This window comes from Hyaena hyaena, unplaced genomic scaffold (assembly GCF_003009895.1).
Source record: "Hyaena hyaena isolate Hyena2069 unplaced genomic scaffold, ASM300989v1 scaffold_1124, whole genome shotgun sequence".
NCBI lineage: Eukaryota > Metazoa > Chordata > Mammalia > Carnivora > Hyaenidae > Hyaena > Hyaena hyaena.
The window spans coordinates 179,829-200,205 of record NW_024081758.1 but is presented as its reverse complement, the minus strand read 5'-3'; the positions used below and the strand labels follow the sequence as shown (position 1 = coordinate 200,205).

Below are 20,377 nucleotides of genomic sequence, written 5' to 3'. Positions count from 1 at the left end.
TTCTAAGAAGACATGAGCTATATTAATATCAGAAAAACAAGCTTTCAAACAAATCTATTACCAGGTATAAAAAGTAAATTCACTGCTTCAGATTCTGTGTCTCACCCCCTCCGTCTCTACTCCTCCCCCACTCACGTTCTTTCTCTCCTTCAAAAATAAACATTAAAAAAAATTTATAAAGGGGCGCCTGAGTGGCTCAGCCAGGTAAAAGTCCAACTTCAGCTCAGGTCATGATCTCAAATTTGTGAGTTTGAGCCCCACATCAGGCTCTGTGCTGACAGCTCAGAGTCTGGAGTCTGCTTTGGATTCTGTGTCTCCTTCTCTCTCCCCTGCTCATGCTCTGTCTTTCTCTCCTTCAAAATAAATACACATCAAAAAAAAAAAAAAAGTAAATTCACCAAAATTTAACAATTCAAAAATTGTATGCACCTAATAAACAGTATCATGATACATAAAATGTAAGTAGGTATGCAAATATTCCTGAGTTGATTTTAAAATGCTTTTTCATTTTTCCACCTCATCTTTTACATTTTCTTAGAAGCAGAGAATATTCTGTGCAAATTAACAGAATTACATATAAAAGTTGACAAATCGAATTTTAACATGCTTCTTTTAATTGTTTACAGGTCAGGAGTTTTAAAAGACCTGAGGTCTAAGAAAGAAAAATTAAAAAAACAAAAATAAAAGATCAGGGATCTAAACACAAAAGCAGTGTGATAAAACATCATGTATCAAGATTTAGTTGATATAATTAAGAAGAAAGTTTATAAACTTAAATGTGTATATCTCAAAAAAAAATTTAAGTTCAAGAGACTAAGCTTAAAAAAATATAAAGTTTCAAACAGAAATCCATAAAATAGGAAAAAATAAAATGATAGAAGGAATCAATAAAGTCAAAATGGACTGTGGGGATTAAATAGGAGGCATAAAGTAAAGTATTAGGATTTTAAAAAGATTTTAAGCAATACGAATACAAATAACTACAAACAACTTTATATAAAAACTTTAAAAATGGATTAGACCAATCCCTAGGAAAGTATAATTTACCAAAACTAATTCAGGAATAAATAGAAAACCTAGTCATATAACCATTTGTTTTAAATGTAGTTGAAAGCTGTTGCCATCTACTCAACCAATACAAAATTGTACATGTACAGCTTATGTATAGTGACACTGCCATGGCAAAAGATTATAAACAACCCATATATCCAACATCAGAAGACTATTTAAATCTAGTTTGACTAGTTAAATACAACCAGAGAATAAAATTTTATACAGCTATCAAAAAGAATGAAAAGGTTTTCTATGATCAAAATAGAAAGATGACCTAGTATTAGTTAAAACAACTCAAAAGTGACAAATAGTGTGTATAATATATTATGTTCTGTGAAAACAGGGAGCTCAATAAAAATCTGTATTTGTATATATTTGTCTATATTTGCATAAAGAAACTGAAAGAGATCTAAAAACTGTTAACACTGAATAAGATGGATGACAGAGATTGGAAGGATTTTTCTCACTGTCACTCCTTTCCTTTACCCTTTTTGGGTTTGAACCACATGAATGCATTACTTAGTTTTCAAATTACACACTTAAAAGAAAATTAGTATCTTCCCATAGGCCCAGATGGGTTTATAGTTGAGTTCCAAACGTACTGTGTACCTAATGGTACAAGGTTAGAAGCAATGCCTTCAAAATAAGGAGTAAGAGGACATTGCCTACTATCTTTCTATTCATGATTTTCTTAAGAAACTTGCCAGCATGTGAAAACAAAAGAAAGTAAAATACAATGAAAAGGATTAAAAAAAAATTTTAAAGAAGAAAAATTTGCAGGGAACCTATAATTTTCTACACAGAAATCCCAAAGAATAATCCACATATTATTAGAAAAAATAGAATATAAAAAGGTAGCTGGATATAAGATCCATATATAAAAACCTGGACATCTATACACAACAAAGTGTAATGTTGAAGATATATTTACAATAGCAACAAAAAATATGCCCAGAAATGAATTTAAGAAAAAATATACCTCTGTAAAAATTTTAAAAAATAATCTTACTGAAAGACATTAAGAGACAAAGAAAAAAATGTCCTATTTATGGGTAAGAAAACTGAAAGTCTGAGTCATCTAAAGATTCAATAAAATTCCAAACAAAATTTGACATGACATTTGGGGAACTCAACAGGGTAAGTCTAAGATTTATAAGAAAAAGCAGAGCAGAAGGATAACCAATCAGTCCTGAAGAATATGAGGCAAAAGCTTGCCCTACCAGATACTGGGATCCATAAAGCTAAAGGAAGTGTGGCGTTGCGGCAGGTATTGATAAATTGGTCAATGGAACAGAACAGGGAACAGAGAAACAAACCCAGACTTAGAAGGAAACTTTGTGATAAAGTACATTGTAAATCAGAGGAAAAAGTGTGAACTAGAAAATAAACAATCATCTAAACAGCAAAATGGGGAGGGAAGAGTGAATCCCTTCTCTATACTATATAAAAAAAAAATCCAACTGGGATTAAAAACCTAAATGTAAAAGGCAAATACAAAGTATTTGTAGAACTTTTAAATTCTGAGTTATCTTTTTTATGACAAAGATATCTAACATTTAACAAATCCAAAATTGTAAGGCAGTAAGTTCAACTATATCAAAATTAAAATAGTTTCTATTCATCAAAAGACACTAATAAAAAACTGAAAGGCTAATTCATAAACTAGAGAAAATATGTGCAACATGTATAATTTATATGTTCTATCCAGAGTTAAAATAAAAATGTTACATTGTATCCATTTTATAAGATAAACTGTTTAGTTAGACTTCTACTAACCAGTTTAAAAAAAAAAGTTTATCAATAGAAAACATAGGACAAGATCAGCATGTCAGAGGAGAGAAAAAACTAGTACATGAAAATATGCTCAATCTCATTGGTGATCAGGGACCGACATCTTTCTAGGATAAAAGCTCCACAACAGCAGAGATCCCAGTCTATTTTGTGAAACAATGTTATTCCAGAACCAACAGCATCACTTAACATGTTCAACCTAACATGCTCAATAAACATCGAATGAATGAATGAATAAAAAGACTCAAAATCCTAGAATGCCAATTATTCTTTAATTCATCTATAGATTTGATACAATTCCAATAAAAATGCCAGCATTTTTTACAGAACTCAAGAAGATGACTCTAAATTTTAAAAGAGAAAACAAAGAGACAAGAACAGTGAAAAAACTTTTGATGAAGATGAGGTTTAAACTTATTCTACCAGATATTCAGACTTATAAAACTATAGTTGAGACTGTGTAGTCTTAATACACCTTAGGAGGAATAATTCAGGTGAAACCAGTTAAAGGTGTTCTAAAGTTCAATTATACAATGAAAAGACACATATGTAAATGAGCAAACACTAAATACGCAATATATACATATACCTAAATACATGCTGTCTGGCAGAAACATTAAAATACAATGGGTAGCTATGACTACTTCATACAACTTCATCCCAGCATGTCTTTGCTTGAAATTTAAAATTTTGGACCTCAAAATAGCTCAATAAACACTTGAGCTATTACTGACTACAAAGGATCTTACAAAAAAAAAAAACCCAAATAACATTTTAATTATAATCGCAGATAATCATTTCTTGAAATCTAATATATGACACAAAGAAAAATGAGTTTTTAAATTATCTCTTAATACACTTTAATAATTTGGTGTTCATTTTCAAAACAAACCTAAATGTACCAAAAGGAGTGAAGGCCAAGGGTAGAAAATAAGCACTATCTATTTAAGTTTAGTTTTTCCTTAAAATAAGAAAAAAATTAATATATTTCTAGTAAATCAGTACGATGGTGATTTATCTCCATTCTTTTTTGAACAGCTGCTTTTGATCAATTAAATTGAAAAATCTAATTAAACTATTGGCATATCACACCTTCCCCCCACTCCCCCATAAATCTGTTTCTTTGCCTTTGTTCTTAGATAACGGCAAAATAATAGATCCAAGTAGTAGAGTTAAAATCCTAGGAGATTTCCAAAATAACTCCCTCCACATCCAATTACTAACCAGGAGCTGCCAGTTTTCTCTGCTATATCTTTCATATCCCCCTCTCTTCTGTATCTAAACTACCAATGCCTTAATTAAAGCAGGCTCCTAACTGGTTTCTGTGTTCCCAACTGCATTCTGCTTGGAGGACAAGCCTTCTTAAAACACCAGTGAGATTATGTCACTTCCTTATGTTAAACAAACACAGCCCTCCATGGTCTTTAATAAACTTCAGAAAAATTTTGGGGCGCCTGGGTGGCTCAGCTAGTAAGTGTCCAACTTAACTCAGGTCATGATCTCGCGGTTTATGAGTTCAAGCCCCACATACATCGGGCTCTGTGCTCACAACTCAGAGCCTAGAGCTTGCTTCAGATTCTGTGTCTCCCTCTCTCTGACCCTCCCCTGCTCATGCTCTGTCTCTCAAAATAAACAAACATTTTAAAAAAATCGTCTGAGCTTCCAACTCTTGTTGTCTCAGGTCACGATCCCAGGGTCATGGGACCAAGCCCCGTGTCGGCCTCTGCCATGGAGTCTTAAGCCTGCTTAAGATTTTCCCTCTGTCACTCATACGCACTTGGCATGTGCGCTAAGAAAGAAAGAAAAGGAAGGAAGGAAGGAAGGAAGGAAGGAAGGAAGGAAGGAAGGAAGGAAGGAAGGAAGGAAGGAGCGAGCGAGCTCCTTTAAGCATGTCTCCTTATTCTTACAGGAATTACCTCTTCTAGGAAACCCTCTCATCCTCTCTCACAGGTATATATTATCTCTGTTCCTATAATAACCTTTCAGCAATACTTTTTATACTATTTCATAATTGTTTGACTAGACTTCTCTTTTGTGTGTGGGTGTGAAAGGCATTTTATCTTCAATTCTATATCCCAGGACCTAAGGTAATTACAGTACCATCACCTGCCAATCATAAATGCTTTTTAAGTGACTACATGAACAAATTAATCTAATCCTAACATAAAACCTTACCATAATACGTACATACATAGAATGAATGCACTTTATTAAATTTTATATTACTTACCAAATTTTAGTGCTGCAAGGATTCAACATATAAAGATCCATATTTTCTATAAGAATAGCAGATGTGCTCTATTTTAAAAGGGGGGAAGGGAATAAATTACTTAAGGAAAAATATTTCAACTCTAAAGACTTCTAGGATTTCTATGTTTAGATCTTCAAATACTAAGATTCTAAAACATTCATTTGAGAAGAAGGCATAAAAATGACTAAAGTTTACCAGTTATGTCTACAGTGTTAAGTTAGCCTTATGATATTTAAAACTAAATGTTACCATAAAGGAAAAATGATTTTCTATTAGCTATTTCCTTTTTAAAATCTCAAATAGGTTTAAAAGTTAAAAGATAAGATGAATGCCCTTCAGTAGATGAACAGAAACTGTGGCACATCCAGACAACAGAATATTATTCAGCGCTAGAAATGTGAAGCCAATCTGAAAAGGTTACATAACGGTATGATTCCAACTACAGAACATTCTGGAAAAGACAGAACTATGGAGATAGCAAAAAGACCAAGACTGGTGGTTGCCAGGAGCTGAGGAGAGGGAGGAATGATGGGTAGAGCACAGAGGATTTTCAGGGCAGTAAAAATACCCTGCATGATACTATAATGGTGGGTACATGTCATTATACATTTGTCCAAACCCAAAGACTATATATATGGTAAAAGTGAACTCCAGGGTAAACTATGGACTTCAGCTGATAATGTATCAGTGTAAACTAATCAACTGTAGCAAATGCTTCACTCTGGTGGGAGGTATGTTGATAAGGAGGCTACACATGTGTGGGTGTAGGAGTATATGAGAAATCACTTTCTTTCAATTTTGCTGTGAACCTATAACTGCTCTAAAAATAGTCTTTGAAAGAAAAAAAGAGTATAATGTATCAACCAACATAATTCATACAAGAAAATGTCTTTAAAAGTATAATCCTGCATTTATTACTGAATCAGAAAAATAGCTCATGTTAAAATATAGTTCTCAGCAAAAAAAATATATAGATATAGATACATAGATATTTCTGAGCAAACCACTGCCTTTATTTAATCAAGTTACTAGTTTCCTATATAAAAGAATTTTATAGTTAAGTACCTTGGCTTCTGGATTAGCTGCCAAAATTTTGGCACCACATTCTACTGAGGCATAATTATTTCGATTTTTCTGGACTTTTTTTGTCGCATGTAGACCTCCATTAGAAGATGGGTGCATTGACTGACCTGCAGACAAAGCTTATTATAAACATATATATATATATGATAATTATGATTAAAAATACTCCCTCCCAGCAAACTGATTACAAAAGCAACAGGCTGCTGTCTAGTGAAGACCAGGTTTTAATGCTTAAGAGAATATTTTAAAAACCCATTAAGCAATTCAAAATGCTTTACTTCAATACAAATTACAAAAATTCACATTACTTGATTTATGTCTACCCTCAAAATGAAACTTATCCATGAGAATCAAAATATTCTGCATATATATTTTACTAAGGATGATTGTTGTCCTTTTAGCTCTAACATTAAGAATTTTTAACTCTGAGGGGCGCCTGGGTGGCTTAGTCGGTTAAGCGTCCGACTTTCGCTTAGGTCATGATCTCGCGGTTCGTGGGTTCGAGCCCCGCGTCGGGCTCTGTGCTGACTGCCAGCTCAGAGCCTGGAGCCTATTTCAGAGTCTGTATCTCCCTCTCTCTCTGACCCTCCCCTGCTCACACTGTCTCTCTCTCCTAGAAATAAATAAAAATATAAAAAAAAAAAAAAAAAAAGAATTTTTAACTCTGAGACTTTCTCTACAGTAACCAAAAGGAAGTGTAATACCTTAGTCCAACTCTACTTACAGTTTAAAGCTTTGTAACTCAAAAGTTTCCATGCCTGGCGCCTGGGTGGCTCAGTCGGTTAAGCGTCCAACTTCGGCTCAGGTCATGATCTCACGGTTCATGGGTTCGAGCCCCACACTGGGCTCTGCACTGACAGCTAGCTCAGAGCCTGGTGCCTGTTTCAGATTCTGTATTTCCCTCTCTCTCTGACCCTCCCCTGTTCATGCTGTCTCTCTTTCTCTCAGAATAAATAAAACATAAAAAAAAAATTTTTTTTAAGTTTCCATGCCTCAAATTTCCTTATAAATTGAAATAAGCACCACTGCTCTGACTACCTTATCTCCTTTTACCTTCATTTAATAATTTACAAGAATAGGTTTTAATTAAGATTAAAACTATATAATTATACACAGGTAAATTATATATATGAAACCAACAGTATCTTGTTAAATTTCAACTTAAAAAAGCTTTCAAAAGCTTTAGTTTACTGACTGTAGAGAGAAATGCATATTTAAACCAATCCTCCCCCCTTCAAAAGAAAACAGGAATCACTGTGCTTCCATACTTTTTTCTTTTTCTACTTCCATAACTTTCTTCTTCCATTCATCAAATGTTGGTATATCTTCTGGGTCTTTGGGACTTGTTACAGAAGTATGGTCAATTTCCCCTGATTTTGTATAATCAGAACTCTGAAAAAAATGCAAAAGAATACATAAAAAACATTAATAAGTCATAAAAGTATATACAAATGTTTTGGTGAAATTAAAGTCCAATTTTATATTTGATAGATAATATCTCAAAAAAATAAAAATATAAAAAAATTGTTTTGGTTTACTTAAAAGTTGAATTTCTCTTGAAAAAACCAGAAATCTTTTACCTTAGCACCACAAGATGTATTTCTTCACATGTCAGCAATATAAGCTAGGCTATAAAAACTTTATATTATATCCTAAGCAAACAATTACTTATATATAAACTGTACCAGTTAATAAGTACTATAGTTGTGACGCATTCACCTTAAATTCTAAGTTAAAATAAGATATGCATTAAAGAAAGCTAATTTTCGATATAACATGTTGTTTCTAAAACACCCTTACAAGAACTACCACTCACATAAAAATTTTAGATTTAAAACACAAAAAATCTAAAGAAAAACAAAGCCTTTTAAAGAAACTATAGAAAAATCTTCAAATATAAAAGGATTTAACATGATGAAGAAAGAATAAATCATTTAAAAAAGGGCTGATACATCTGGCTGGATTAAAATTTTAAAATTTGGGGCGCCTGGGTGACTCAGTGGGTTAAGCGTCTGACTTCAGCTCAGGTCATGATCTCACAGTTTGTGGGTTCAAGCCCATGTCGGGCTCTGTGCTGACAGCTCAGAGCCTGGAGCCTGCTTTGGATTCTGTGTGTGTATCTCTCTCTGCCCCTCCCCTCCTCACACTCTGTCTTTCTCTCTCAAGAATAAACAAACATTTAAAAAAATAAACTTAAAAAAATGTTTAGCAATATTAACTAAAGATGTGCATATACTATGACCCAATAATTCCGCTCCTATGTATAAATATCAGTGAAAACACGCAAATGTGCCTAAGAAAGTATGCATGAGAATGCTTATAGCAGCACTGTTTGTAATATCCAAAAATTAGAAACGACCTAAAAATCCACAAATTGAAGAAAAGATAAACTGTGATAGTGAAATACAACAGTGAAAACAATTGAAAGACAAATCTCAAAACAACATTGAGTCAAATGATACTTAAGACAAGAATAATACCATTTTACACTGCTTCAAAATATGCCAACTAATAGTCTGTATTGTTTATAATAATACAGTTTTGGAAAAGTTTAAAAACACATTCTTACACACACACGCTGAATTTAAGATAAGTGTTCTATCTGAAGAGAAAAAATATAACTGTGGAAAGGCAAACAATTCAATTTGCAATTATTTTTCCATAAGTTGAGTAATGTATGCAAGGATGTTCATTCCATTATTTATTTCTGTATTCCTAAAACAATGCATAACATATTTATAAACAGTTCCTAGAGAAGTGTACAATATCTATATAGACAGCTTACTCTGGCAAATAGCACAAGTCTCATATAGTTCACACGTGCTATATGGTATAGGGCCTATTTTCACTAATATTCACCATATTAAAGCAAACTTTTAAGAACTGACACTAGAATATTAGAATTACACTAATACAAATACCCATAATCTCCCTCTAGGAAGACTTAACAATTGGCTCCCATACAACCTCCATGTTGGAGTGCTTTGCAGAACAAGCTAAATGACTAATAAAATGTGTGGCTATTAAAAATATATATAGTAGAAAGTAAGATTAAATAACTAGTATTACCACAAACTTAATTTAAAAATTAAATTAAAACCTACTTTCAACAATTTATAAAAATTTACCTAGCTGAGACACTTTTTTCTAGGATATTAATTTATATAGGAGGTAAATAATAGTTAAAAATTATACCCTTTTATGGGTACCTGGGTGGCTCAGTTGGTTAAGTGTTCGACTTCGGCTCAGGTCATGATCTAATGGTTCATGAGTTCGAGCTCCACGTTGGGCTCTGTGCTGACACCTCAGAGCCTGGAGCCTGCTTCAGATTCTGTGTCTCCCTCTCTCTCTGTCCCTCCCCTGCTTATGCACAAACACACACTCTCTCTCTCTCAAAAAGTAAATAAACATAAAAAAAATGTTTTTTCATGATTCTGGTTGAAAAGCCTAAATTTAATACTGTAATGGAGTTAAGCTTATATTCTGAAGACACCTGATTTTAATAATTATACCTTCTACATAGCTCTCCAAGAAAATGCTTAAATAAGGACTTTATATATCTGGCATCAAACAGTTGATGGTAGCAGAAAACCACTTAATTATAAAATACCAAAGACAGTTCACATTTGAAACAACTTCATGTATAAAAAATATACTGGCAATATTACTTGGGAAGTAACCACCTGCTCTCAGTGAGCACAGCTCACCTCAGTTCCATATTCCTCATTAACTACATAATCCCTGATTTTACAGCAAATATGGTTAGCAATTTGCAAGATTAACAAATAATAAAAATACATATAATAAAGTAGAAAACAGTGCAACTTTATATACCTACCTCATTTTTTAAGTTATCTGAAGCATTCAATGCAGACTTTGGATCACCACTCCCCTGATCACTTGCTGAAACCTTTGATTCAAATTCTGATTTTGTTATTTTTCCTTTGCCATGTGAAGATGACACATTTTCTATATGCTGGCCAACAAGGCTATTTGAAACCAAAAAGACGTATTAAAAAATTTCAGCTGAATAACAAGTTTATGCAATCTAATCTGTTAAAACTATCATGTAAAAAGTAAATAAAGGAAGGAGCACAAAGGGGTTAGCTTTCTCTCAGTCATAAAGTGGAATTAAGTATGCACCAAAGTCCTTTCAAACAGGACACTGCTGTGATTACAGAATTAAACACAAAGGGCCAACAATGGCTCACACCCACCTTTCAGGAGGACTAACAAAGGAAGGCTGGTCAACTGGAGCATTCTCATCAAGAACCTCACCAACATCACAATCAGTTTCAGACTGCTCAGTTTCACTTGGCTTGGTTACAGCAATAGTACCAGATTTTTCTATTTCACTAAAAATAGAAACAAAAAATACAATCTGGCAATTCAATGAACATAACGTGGCATAAGTTAAAAATTATACTAGTGATTTTCAAACATGAGCCAAGACAGAGGAGAATGCTTTACAGTTCTGCAGGCTGTTTTTAAGAGTTCACTTATTTCAAATCATGTAAAGTCAACCACTGGCTTTTGTTCTTTTGGGTTTTTTTTAAAGACAGGAATTTTTGTGGCTAGTTCTGACTCTTCATCTGTTAATGCCTTGGCCTCTAAATAGCTAATTACCAAATTTTAAAACAAAATATATAGGTTAGTGTTTGGTCTCATAAAAAAGTAAGATTTTAAAATTATTTATTTTAACTGCATCTTCTCTAATGGGTCCTTTCTGTTGGTATATTTTACCAATATTAGACTTGTTGCCTATAGTATCAAAAAACAATCTATTATCTCTATTCATTTCACTGAAGTTCTTAAGACACTTTTAGAATTTCATTTTAAAAAACACATACCCTAATATTTTCTGCTACTCACTTCCAATTCACGAAGCAGTCATGTTCAGGATAAAGGGAAAATAAGATGCACTGTCCATATATATAATATTTAGCCTTAAATTCTTTCTGGAATAAATATTTTTAAATACTATCATTATGGGGTGCCTGAGTGGCTCAGTCACTTAAATACTGTCATTATTTCTAAGCTTGTCTTGTTTCTTCCTTAACTAGTATAAACACCTAAATGGCAACTCTAACATCTTTGAGTAAAATTCCATCACCCAGGCCCTTACATTCTTGAGAAGAGTACGTGTTTAAAAAGCACTGGGGGGTTGAGGGGGTGCCTGGGTGGCTCAGTTGGTTAAGTATCTGACTTTGGCTCAGGTCAATCTCACAGTTCATGAGTTGGAGCCCCACGTTGGGCTCTGTGCTGACAGCTCAGTGGAGCATGCTTCAGATTCTGTCTCCCTCTCTCTCTGCTCCTCCCCCACTCACACTCTGTCTCTCCCTCTCTCTCTCTCAAGAGTAAATAAAAATAAAAAACATTTGCGGGGGAGGGGATGGCGCCTGGGTGGCTCAGTCAGTTGTGTGTCCTACTTTGGCTAAGGTTATAATTTCACTGCTCGGGGGTTTGAGCCACATGTTGGACTCTGTGCTGATAGTTTAGAGCTTGGAGCCTGGAGTCTGCTTCAGATTCTGTCTCAGCTCTCTGCCCCTCCCCTGCTCACACTCTCTCTCTCTCACATATAAACAAACATTAAAATTTTAAAAAAAAATTTTTAATAAAAAAAAGTACCTGTAGTTTAAAAAAAGTTGTAATGATAATAATACCGACACATATATTCTTACTATGTGCCAGATATTACCCTATCCATTTTTTAATATATATTAACTCATTTGATATAGGAAATGACTAATGCAGTATGAAGAGAATTTGTTTTTTGGAGTGTTGCTATAAGGAACTAGAAGAGTACATAATCGATTTTCTAAAGTTAAGGAAACCTTAGACCTACAAATTCTGAGCATTTATCAAGTCTGAACAAGGGAGCTATTCACAAAAAGACAGAACTATGAATGTAATACTTGATGGGAGTGAGTAATCTGACATTTTTTTTTTAATATTTTTATTTATTTATAGGATAGAGAGAGACAGCGTGAACAGGGGAGGGTCAGAGAGAGAGGGAGATACAGACTCTGAAACAGGCTCCAGGCTCTGAGCTGGCAGTCAGCACAGAGCCCGACGCGGGGCTCGAACCCACGAACCGCGAGATCATGACCTAAGCGAAAGTCGGACGCTTAACCGACTAAGCCACCCAGGCGCCCCTCTGACATTTGAATCTTTGATAATTATAAGGAAGATTACTCAAATAAGCAGTTACTTAAACAAGTAGAACCTCAAGTAGATTTCATGGCTAGGATCTACTTCACTGAGTTTGGAAGCAGAATAAATACTGGTTATATCATAAGATCATTACATTAAAATAAAATCATTATGCAAAACACAGGCATCATAACTTGGGTCTGCTACATAGCCTAAACTTCAAATCCAAGTTTCAAGCTGCCTTATGTGATAAAGACATTTTTCCATCATTAATCTAATGAGATACTCTTTTTTTCTTTGTAATGACTTACTCAAGCTTTGAGATTGGAGTGATCTCTGAGGTAGATGAGCTGGAAATATTTTCAATGTTTTCACTGCCCACAATTACACTGGAAGAATCTTCATGTAGATCAACTGGAGGGAGTGTCTCAGTCACAGATGGACTGAACTTTTTTAACTCTGTATTCTGTTAAAAAAAAAAAAAAAGTTACATTAAATGTGGAGGTTAATAAATTATCTCTTTAGCTACACAGGATTTTATAAAAGTATGTCTCAAAAGTGACAGTACCAAGAATGTAGTTTTATAAAAATCCTTTCTTCTAACATTACCCCCAAGGATACACTTCATATTAAAATACAGGCTCTACTAACCATTTTTCCCAGCATTTCACAAACTAGGACAGAGAAACTTGTCTTTCTTCTTTCCTATTTTCTGTCAGGACCCATATAGATTTCTCTCTTACCATAATTAATGCTAGCAGCAACACAGAAATCATATGTAAATATGAAAAATAGTACAACAATTACTTCTTGCCCCAGAGCAGTTTAGAAGATAATGTGCATAAATAAAGAATAACACGGAGCATGTACAAGTAACATTACAATGCATTTCATGATTCTCACTGCTTCTTCAGTCCTGGATGCTCTGGGCCATTGACCCCTCCAAAACACAATCTGAAATCTACCTAATATCACTCATATTTTAAACCTCTATCAGCACATTCTCTCCCACAACCAAAGCTAAATAGAATTGGCCTTTCCCTTTCCTCTTTGTCTCCACTGTTCTCTGTATAGGGTTAATCTATACAGCATCTAGAACACCTCAATTGCCTCATTTATGTCTCTTCTTCTTCAAGTATACTATAAATATCTTGAGTAAAACTATGTTCTTTTGATCTTCATGTTCCCTAGCACGCAGTAGACCTTTAATGCTTATTAAAGTGAGAGATACTCCAGCTCAGCTCAAAGAAAACAGAAACTATGGACTGGAAGAAAGAGGACTATGAAGAAAAAGAGGACCTAATATGGGAGCAGAAAGAAAACACAAGGTATAGAGTCCAAAGAATACAAAATATGACCATTTGGGGAATTATTTACACTGAAATGAAAAATTCATAAAGAATACAAATAGTTTGTATTTTATGGTGGAGGCCTTGAGAAAAGGAATATTAACATTATCATTTTAATATGTATTCAATGTAAAAAAATTAATGAGATATTTTATACTTTTTTTTAACAAAGTCTCCACAATCTAGTATGTATTTATAGCAAGTCTCAATGTGGTCTGGTTGCATTTCCAGTGCTCAATAGCCACGTGTGGCGACTCTATTGAACAGCACAGGTCTTTAAGATGCAGCAAGCACTTCAAAGTATTTGAGCAGGACTACACCATGATAAAAATTCTAGAGACTGAACAATGGCAGAACTGTTCAGGAATAGTCATATAACTAGAAGGGCTACAGAGAACACTTTCTTACTCTACTGTATAAACATTTGACAAATATCTTCCGCAACCCAATAAAATGAAACACTATTTGTACTTAGATAGCCCAACTGAGTCATAAAATAGCTCTAATTGTATTAAAAAAAAAAAAAGAATTCTCCCCCATTTGACCTGAAGTTTGTTTTTGTTACTACTTGAGATACTTAATTTTTCCTTAGTCCTTCCTCCAGATCAAATATCCCTAGTTCCTTCAGCTATTCTTGATATTAAATGGGTTCCAGATGCTTCAGCATTCTGGTCAGCTTATATTCTGGTCTAGTTTTTTATACCTTTCATAAAATCTGGTCTATAAAACAGAAAATAATTATTCAGGATGTAATGTAAGAGGAAAAGGGAAAACATATTTTAACCTATAATTAATTCATATTCCACACTGAGTGACTAAAATTTGGTATCAAAACACTCTTTGTTTTATATACAAATACTTCCTTTTGTTTTAAGTTAGAAAAAATTTCCTGACATCTAAAAATCTAAAGAAACAAAGATACATTATAGTGAGCCAAAATGGAACATAAAAGGAAATGAGAACTTAGACCCAAACTTTCACTACAAAGAAAATGGTCACATTATTATTAAATCTGTAATTTTGTGACCATTGCATGACAGTCGTTCAAAAAGAAAAAAAAAATAACACAATACGGTGACCAAACGGAAATTTTCTATCTTGCAACGTAGTTTTAAAAGACAGATCATAAAAATCAAAGCAACATCGCTTACTTGTACATCCACAGCATAGTCATCTTTTAATTTATGTTCTTCTGGGGGAATAGGTAAGTTTGAACCCACTTTTTCCAATAATTCAGCATTGATAGGTCCCTCTCTTTCATCCTATATTGCAACAAAGAAAAATGGCTAACTGATAAAATTGTTTCACAAAACAGTCCTAAGCAATATTATATACTTTATGAACAAAACACTGTCTTATACACATTTGACTCTAATTACTTTTATTTGTTTACATGGCCATTATCCATCTTAATAAGCACTTTAGTCCTACAAAAGCACTATGTGGCAGGTACCCTGTAAAACTTCAGGAAATCTCTAAGAAGTGAAAATACATATAGCTCTTTGTGTCATCTCTTTGACCTTTACTTTCAAGTTAGGATTTCAGGTACCTTCATGCTTAAATGTATCTTCTGGCTATACGTTTCATGAAAGCAAAGTTCATATTCTTTATCTCAGCCTTTTTTATAGCACATATCAGGTACCTAAATGTTTGCTGAGCTATGTTCCCCCCGTGAATATTTTGCTTATATTCATTCTCACAACATTTAGTCTTCAAATTTCTCATTAGAGATTAGATCAAAGTCTTATAGACTGTGGGTGAAAGTATAAAATTATACTTTTTAAAGAAATATTCAGCAGCAGTCTGCAAAATTTTGAACGTTCCATCCCAGAAATAGATCCTACTTAACTCCAAAATTTGAATAATCCACTCTAAATATCATGCCAACCTCTGCTAGCATGTAATTATAAATCTGTGTTCCCACACACACATGCATACACACAAGCACATGTGCATATACACAGATGAGAAACAATGCAAAAGTCTGTTAAAAAAGAAATGTTTAGGGGCGCCTGGGTGGCTCAGTCAGTTAAGCGTCCAGCTTAGGCTCAGGTCATGATCTTCCGATTTGTGGGTTCGAGCCCCGCATCGGGCTCTGTGCTGATAGCTAGCTCAGAGCCTGGAGCCTGTCTTCAGATTCTGTGTCTCCCTCTCTTTCTGTCCCTCTCCTGCTCACACTGTCTCTCTCTCTCAAAAATAAATAAAACATTAAAAAAATTTTTAAAGAAATGTTTAATAAATTATGAAATTTCTTTATGAATGAATAAAAATGTAGCCATCGTAAGAATAGAGCAATATGAAAAGGAGTCCATGAGATATTATTGGGGCAGAGGGAGAAGTCAATTTGTAAAATAATTTATGATATTTTATGGAAAATAAAAATATTAATTTGTGTGTCATATATTGGTATATAGATACCCACAAAAAAACCCTGTCTCAATATTTTCACAAGAATAGTAAATTATGGTTCCTTTGGGAAAGGAAATAGGATATAAACATAAATATAATATAGTTGGTATAAATTACTTATATAAGTTGATTCTTTTATTTTAATGTTTATTTATTTTGGAGAGACAGAGTGTAAGCAAGGGAGGGGCAAAGAGAGGGAGACACAGAATCCGAAGCAGGCTCCAGGCTCCTGAACCCATGAACCATAAGATCATGATCTGAGCCCAAGTCAGACACTTAACCAACTGAGCCACCCAGGCACCCCTATACAGTTGATCCTTAAACAATGCAGGAGTTAGAGGTACCTAACCCCAGCATAGTCAAAAAATCTCCCTGTTGTGACTCCCCCAAAACTTAACTACTAATAGCCTATTGTTGACCAGAGCTGTACTAATGATATAAGCAGTAAATTAATACATACTTTGTATATTATATGTAGCATACACTGTATTCTTATAATAAATTAAGCTAGAGAAGGGGCGCCTGGATGGCTTAGCCAGTTAAGCATTCGACTCTTGATTTTGGCTCAGTTTATTATGTCACAGTTTGTGAGTTTGAGCCCTGTGTCATGAGCCCACACTGTCATCTGGGAGCCTGCTAGGCTTCTCTCTCTCCCTCTCTGCCCCTCCCCTGCTCATGTGCAAGCCATGGGCTCATGGGCTTTCTTTCTCTCTCTCTGTCAAAATAAAGAAATAAACCTAAACAAGCTAGAAAAAAGAAAATATTAAGAAAATCATAAGAGAAAATACATTTACAGCATAGTACTGTAAAAAATCTGCACATTAGTGGACATGCTCAGCTCAAGCCCATGTCATTCAAGAGTCAACTGTATTTTAATATACATATATATATACATATACACATACTTATACGTATGTATGGAGTGGGTGCCAAATCTAGTCAATACTCACCTTTTATCATTTAAAATGATACAATAATAAATGATTTAAAGATCATCTGGTCTTGTTTTTTGGACTCTATTTACTCCATCAAATTATTAAAAAAAACCTACATAGCCACTGATTGCAGACTCTCCCTATAATCCTGATTTCTAAGTTCTTATAAGACTGGTGTTTCTTTTGAAACCCTTTAGCTATTTAGAGCATTAAAAAGTGAGCCACTGGTTTTCAGTTCTCTGAATAGGTACTATTTTTCTCCCTACTCTAGGACTAAGGATGTTAGAACATTCCAAACATAAGCAAAAAGAATAAACATATAAATATCTCAAAGATAGCTTACTTCCAGAGTTACCTGAGTAATTCTTCAGATTACAGTGAGGAGAATTAAAAATCACCAAAAATTATATCATAGTATTTTTGAAATTACTTTTATTCTGAATGTTTTGAGGAAGTCTTAGAAAGCTGACAAACAAATTACATGGTCAACTTTACTTAAGGTACCTTTTTCTGGAATTGTACATCTTCATTTTCTAGTGCACAATTGTCATCTTGAGAGTAATATGATGAAGCTGAAGAACTCTCTTTACAACATACACGCCAACTGGGAAGCCTGTAAAATATCCACCATCACCAAAAGAAAGAAGGAAAAGTTGTTAAGCCAACATGTTCCCTACTATGGGCTAGAATTTGAGGCAATAAGTAAATAGATGACTCCTACCTTAATGCCCTAAAGAACTTAACAATTTAATGAAGATAAATATACATAAGATGGGAGTTTTTATTTAATGTCCTAAAAACAAAAACCATTAACAATGTGTTATCAGCATTCCAAGTAAGACATTATGAAATTCATAAAGGTAAAAGAGTAAAGCCTTCACAAAAGGAGTGTCTGAAAATAATCACAGAAGGAACAGAAAAAGTTATCAAAGGGCTAACACCCTCAGAAAGTACCAGATGCCAATGATATTTGAAACCTTACTAAGTACTTAAGGACAGATAACTCTAAAGCTACCTAAACTGTCTCAAAACACAGAAGTACAGCTTCCAAAATATTTTTATATAGGAACATGACAGTGATATCCAAAATTAAAAGAAAGAGCACACACAAATGAATGCTACAGGTTAGTACAACTTACGATCTAGGACACAAAAATTCTAAATTAAACAATAAAAAAAGAAAGTCTTTAGGGACATACCAAAGAAATAATATACTGATCAAGTAGAGTTTAGCTCTGATATTCAAAAGTGGTTCAATATAATAGAACCTGTTTATTTAATTTACCATGCCAAAAATATCACAGAAAGATATGATTATCTTTATAGTCACTGAAAGACATCTGATAAACTTATACCATTAAGATTTTTAAAAATAGGAATAAGCAGATGTTTACCATGGAAACATGTATTCATAATATACAAGCCTGAAAGTCAGTACCAAACAGAGAAGAAACTTAAAAATACTCCTATTTAGATCTGAAACAAGACAAGAATGTCCATTATTGTTAGTATTACCTAATATGATAAAGGATATAAACATGGAAAAGCAGACAATAAAATGATCATTAATTGTAGGTAATGAGTTTATACGGGTGGAAAACTAAAAAGAACCACTTATTAAAAGGCATCTTGGGTATAAAAAATTATATTCCTAGATATAAAATTAAGAATCAGGATTACCTGGGTGGCTCAGTAAGTTGAGCATCCAACTCTTGATTTCAGCTCGGGTAAAAATCCCAGTGTCGGGGGATCTAGCCCTGAGTCAGGCTCTGCACTGAGCATGGAGCCTGCTTAAGATTCTCTCTCTCCCTCTGCCCCTCTTCCTGGCTCATGTGCTGGCTCTCTCTCTCAAATACATAAATAAATAAACAAACAAATAGAATCAATTCAACTCTACCCAAACCATAACCACCAGTTACAAGATGAAACAGAAGAAAAATCCCCATTTGCAAAAGAAACAATACTAAAATATAAACTTAGCTACAAATCAAAACCATAATGAGACACTACCTCACACCTGTCAGAATAGCTAAAATTAACAACTCAGGAAACAACAGATGTTGGTGAGGATGCAAAAGAGGAACACTTTTGCACTGCTGGTGGGAATGCAAACTGGTGTAGCCACTCCGGAAAACAACAGTATGGAGGCTCCTCAAAAAATTAAAAATAGAGCTACCCTATGATCCAGCAACTGCACTACTAGCTATTTATCCAAAGGATACAAAAATGCTGACATGAAAGGGTACATGCACCCCAATGTTTACAGCCACACTATCAATAATAGCCAAATTATGGAAAGAGGCCAAATGTCCATTGACTGATGAATGGATTAAGAAGATGTGGTATGTATGTATGTGTGTGTGTGGATACACATACACACACCAGAATACTACTTGGCAATCAAAAAGAATGAAATCTTGCCATTTGCAATAATGTGGATGGAACTAGAATGTATTATGCTAAGCGAAATAGAAAAAGATAATTATATGATTCCACTCATATGTGGCATTTAAGAAACAAAACAGATGAACATGGGGAAAGGGAAACAAAAATAAGATAAAAACAGAGAGGGAGGCAAACCATAAGAGACCTTTTTTTTTAATGTTTTATTTATTTCTGGGAGAGAGAGAGAGAGAGACAGCATGAGCAGGGGAGGGTCAGAGAGAGAGGGAGTCACAGACTCTGAAACAGGATCCAGGCTCTGAGCTGGCAGTCAGCATAGAGCCAGACGCGGGGCCCGAACCCACGAACCGCGAGATCATGACCTAAGCGAAAGTCGGACGCTTAACCGACTAAGCCACCCAGGCGCCCCTATAAGAGACTTTTAAATACAGAGAACAAAATGAGGGTTTGTGGAGGGGTGCTGGGTGGGGGGATGGGCTAAATGGGTGACGGGCATTAAGGACGGCACTTGTTGGGCAGAGTGCTTTCTGTAAGTGATGAATCACTAAATTCTACTCCTGAAACCATTATTACATTGTTTGTTAACTAACTCGGATTTAATAAAAATTAAATAAGTAAAATAAAATACAAAATTAGCAAGAAATATTCTATTAAGTAGAACTGCTTCAAATTGCCAATACTTGACAATTCTTTGACATGGAAAAGTCAAATTATACAACTCAAGTTAATATATACAGAAGATATGAAAGATATTTAAGAGATAAAATTTTTTTTTGAAGGATGCTGGCTGAATCTAAAGTTTATATAAACAGTAAGAATAGTCAAGATTTTAATTTGAGGAAACTAGATGTCTGTGAAACCACAACAGTTACAACAATATGGTACTGAGATGAGAGATGGAAAGAGAATCCCCAGGGTGACTGGAAATAGAAATCCTAAGATGACAGTTA

The 20,377-nt window shown here is 34.2% G+C and overlaps 1 protein-coding gene across 3 annotated transcripts in view; it reads right to left on the bottom strand.

Annotated features, from left to right (window-relative positions):
* The window catches only part of SUCO (SUN domain containing ossification factor), a 90,164-nt gene that overhangs the window by 45,656 nt on the left and 24,131 nt on the right, over positions 1-20,377 (bottom strand). For all 3 annotated transcript variants that reach the window (XM_039222418.1, XM_039222419.1, XM_039222420.1), the window contains exons 2-9: positions 17,529-17,637; positions 14,832-14,942; positions 12,643-12,797; positions 10,396-10,533; positions 10,017-10,167; positions 7,447-7,570; positions 6,161-6,285; positions 5,075-5,142 (exon numbers count right to left, since the gene is read on the bottom strand). In XM_039222418.1, the coding sequence (XP_039078349.1) occupies positions 5,075-5,142; positions 6,161-6,285; positions 7,447-7,570; positions 10,017-10,167; positions 10,396-10,533; positions 12,643-12,797; positions 14,832-14,942; positions 17,529-17,637 (981 nt within the window). The remainder of the gene's footprint in view (positions 1-5,074; positions 5,143-6,160; positions 6,286-7,446; positions 7,571-10,016; positions 10,168-10,395; positions 10,534-12,642; positions 12,798-14,831; positions 14,943-17,528; positions 17,638-20,377) is intronic.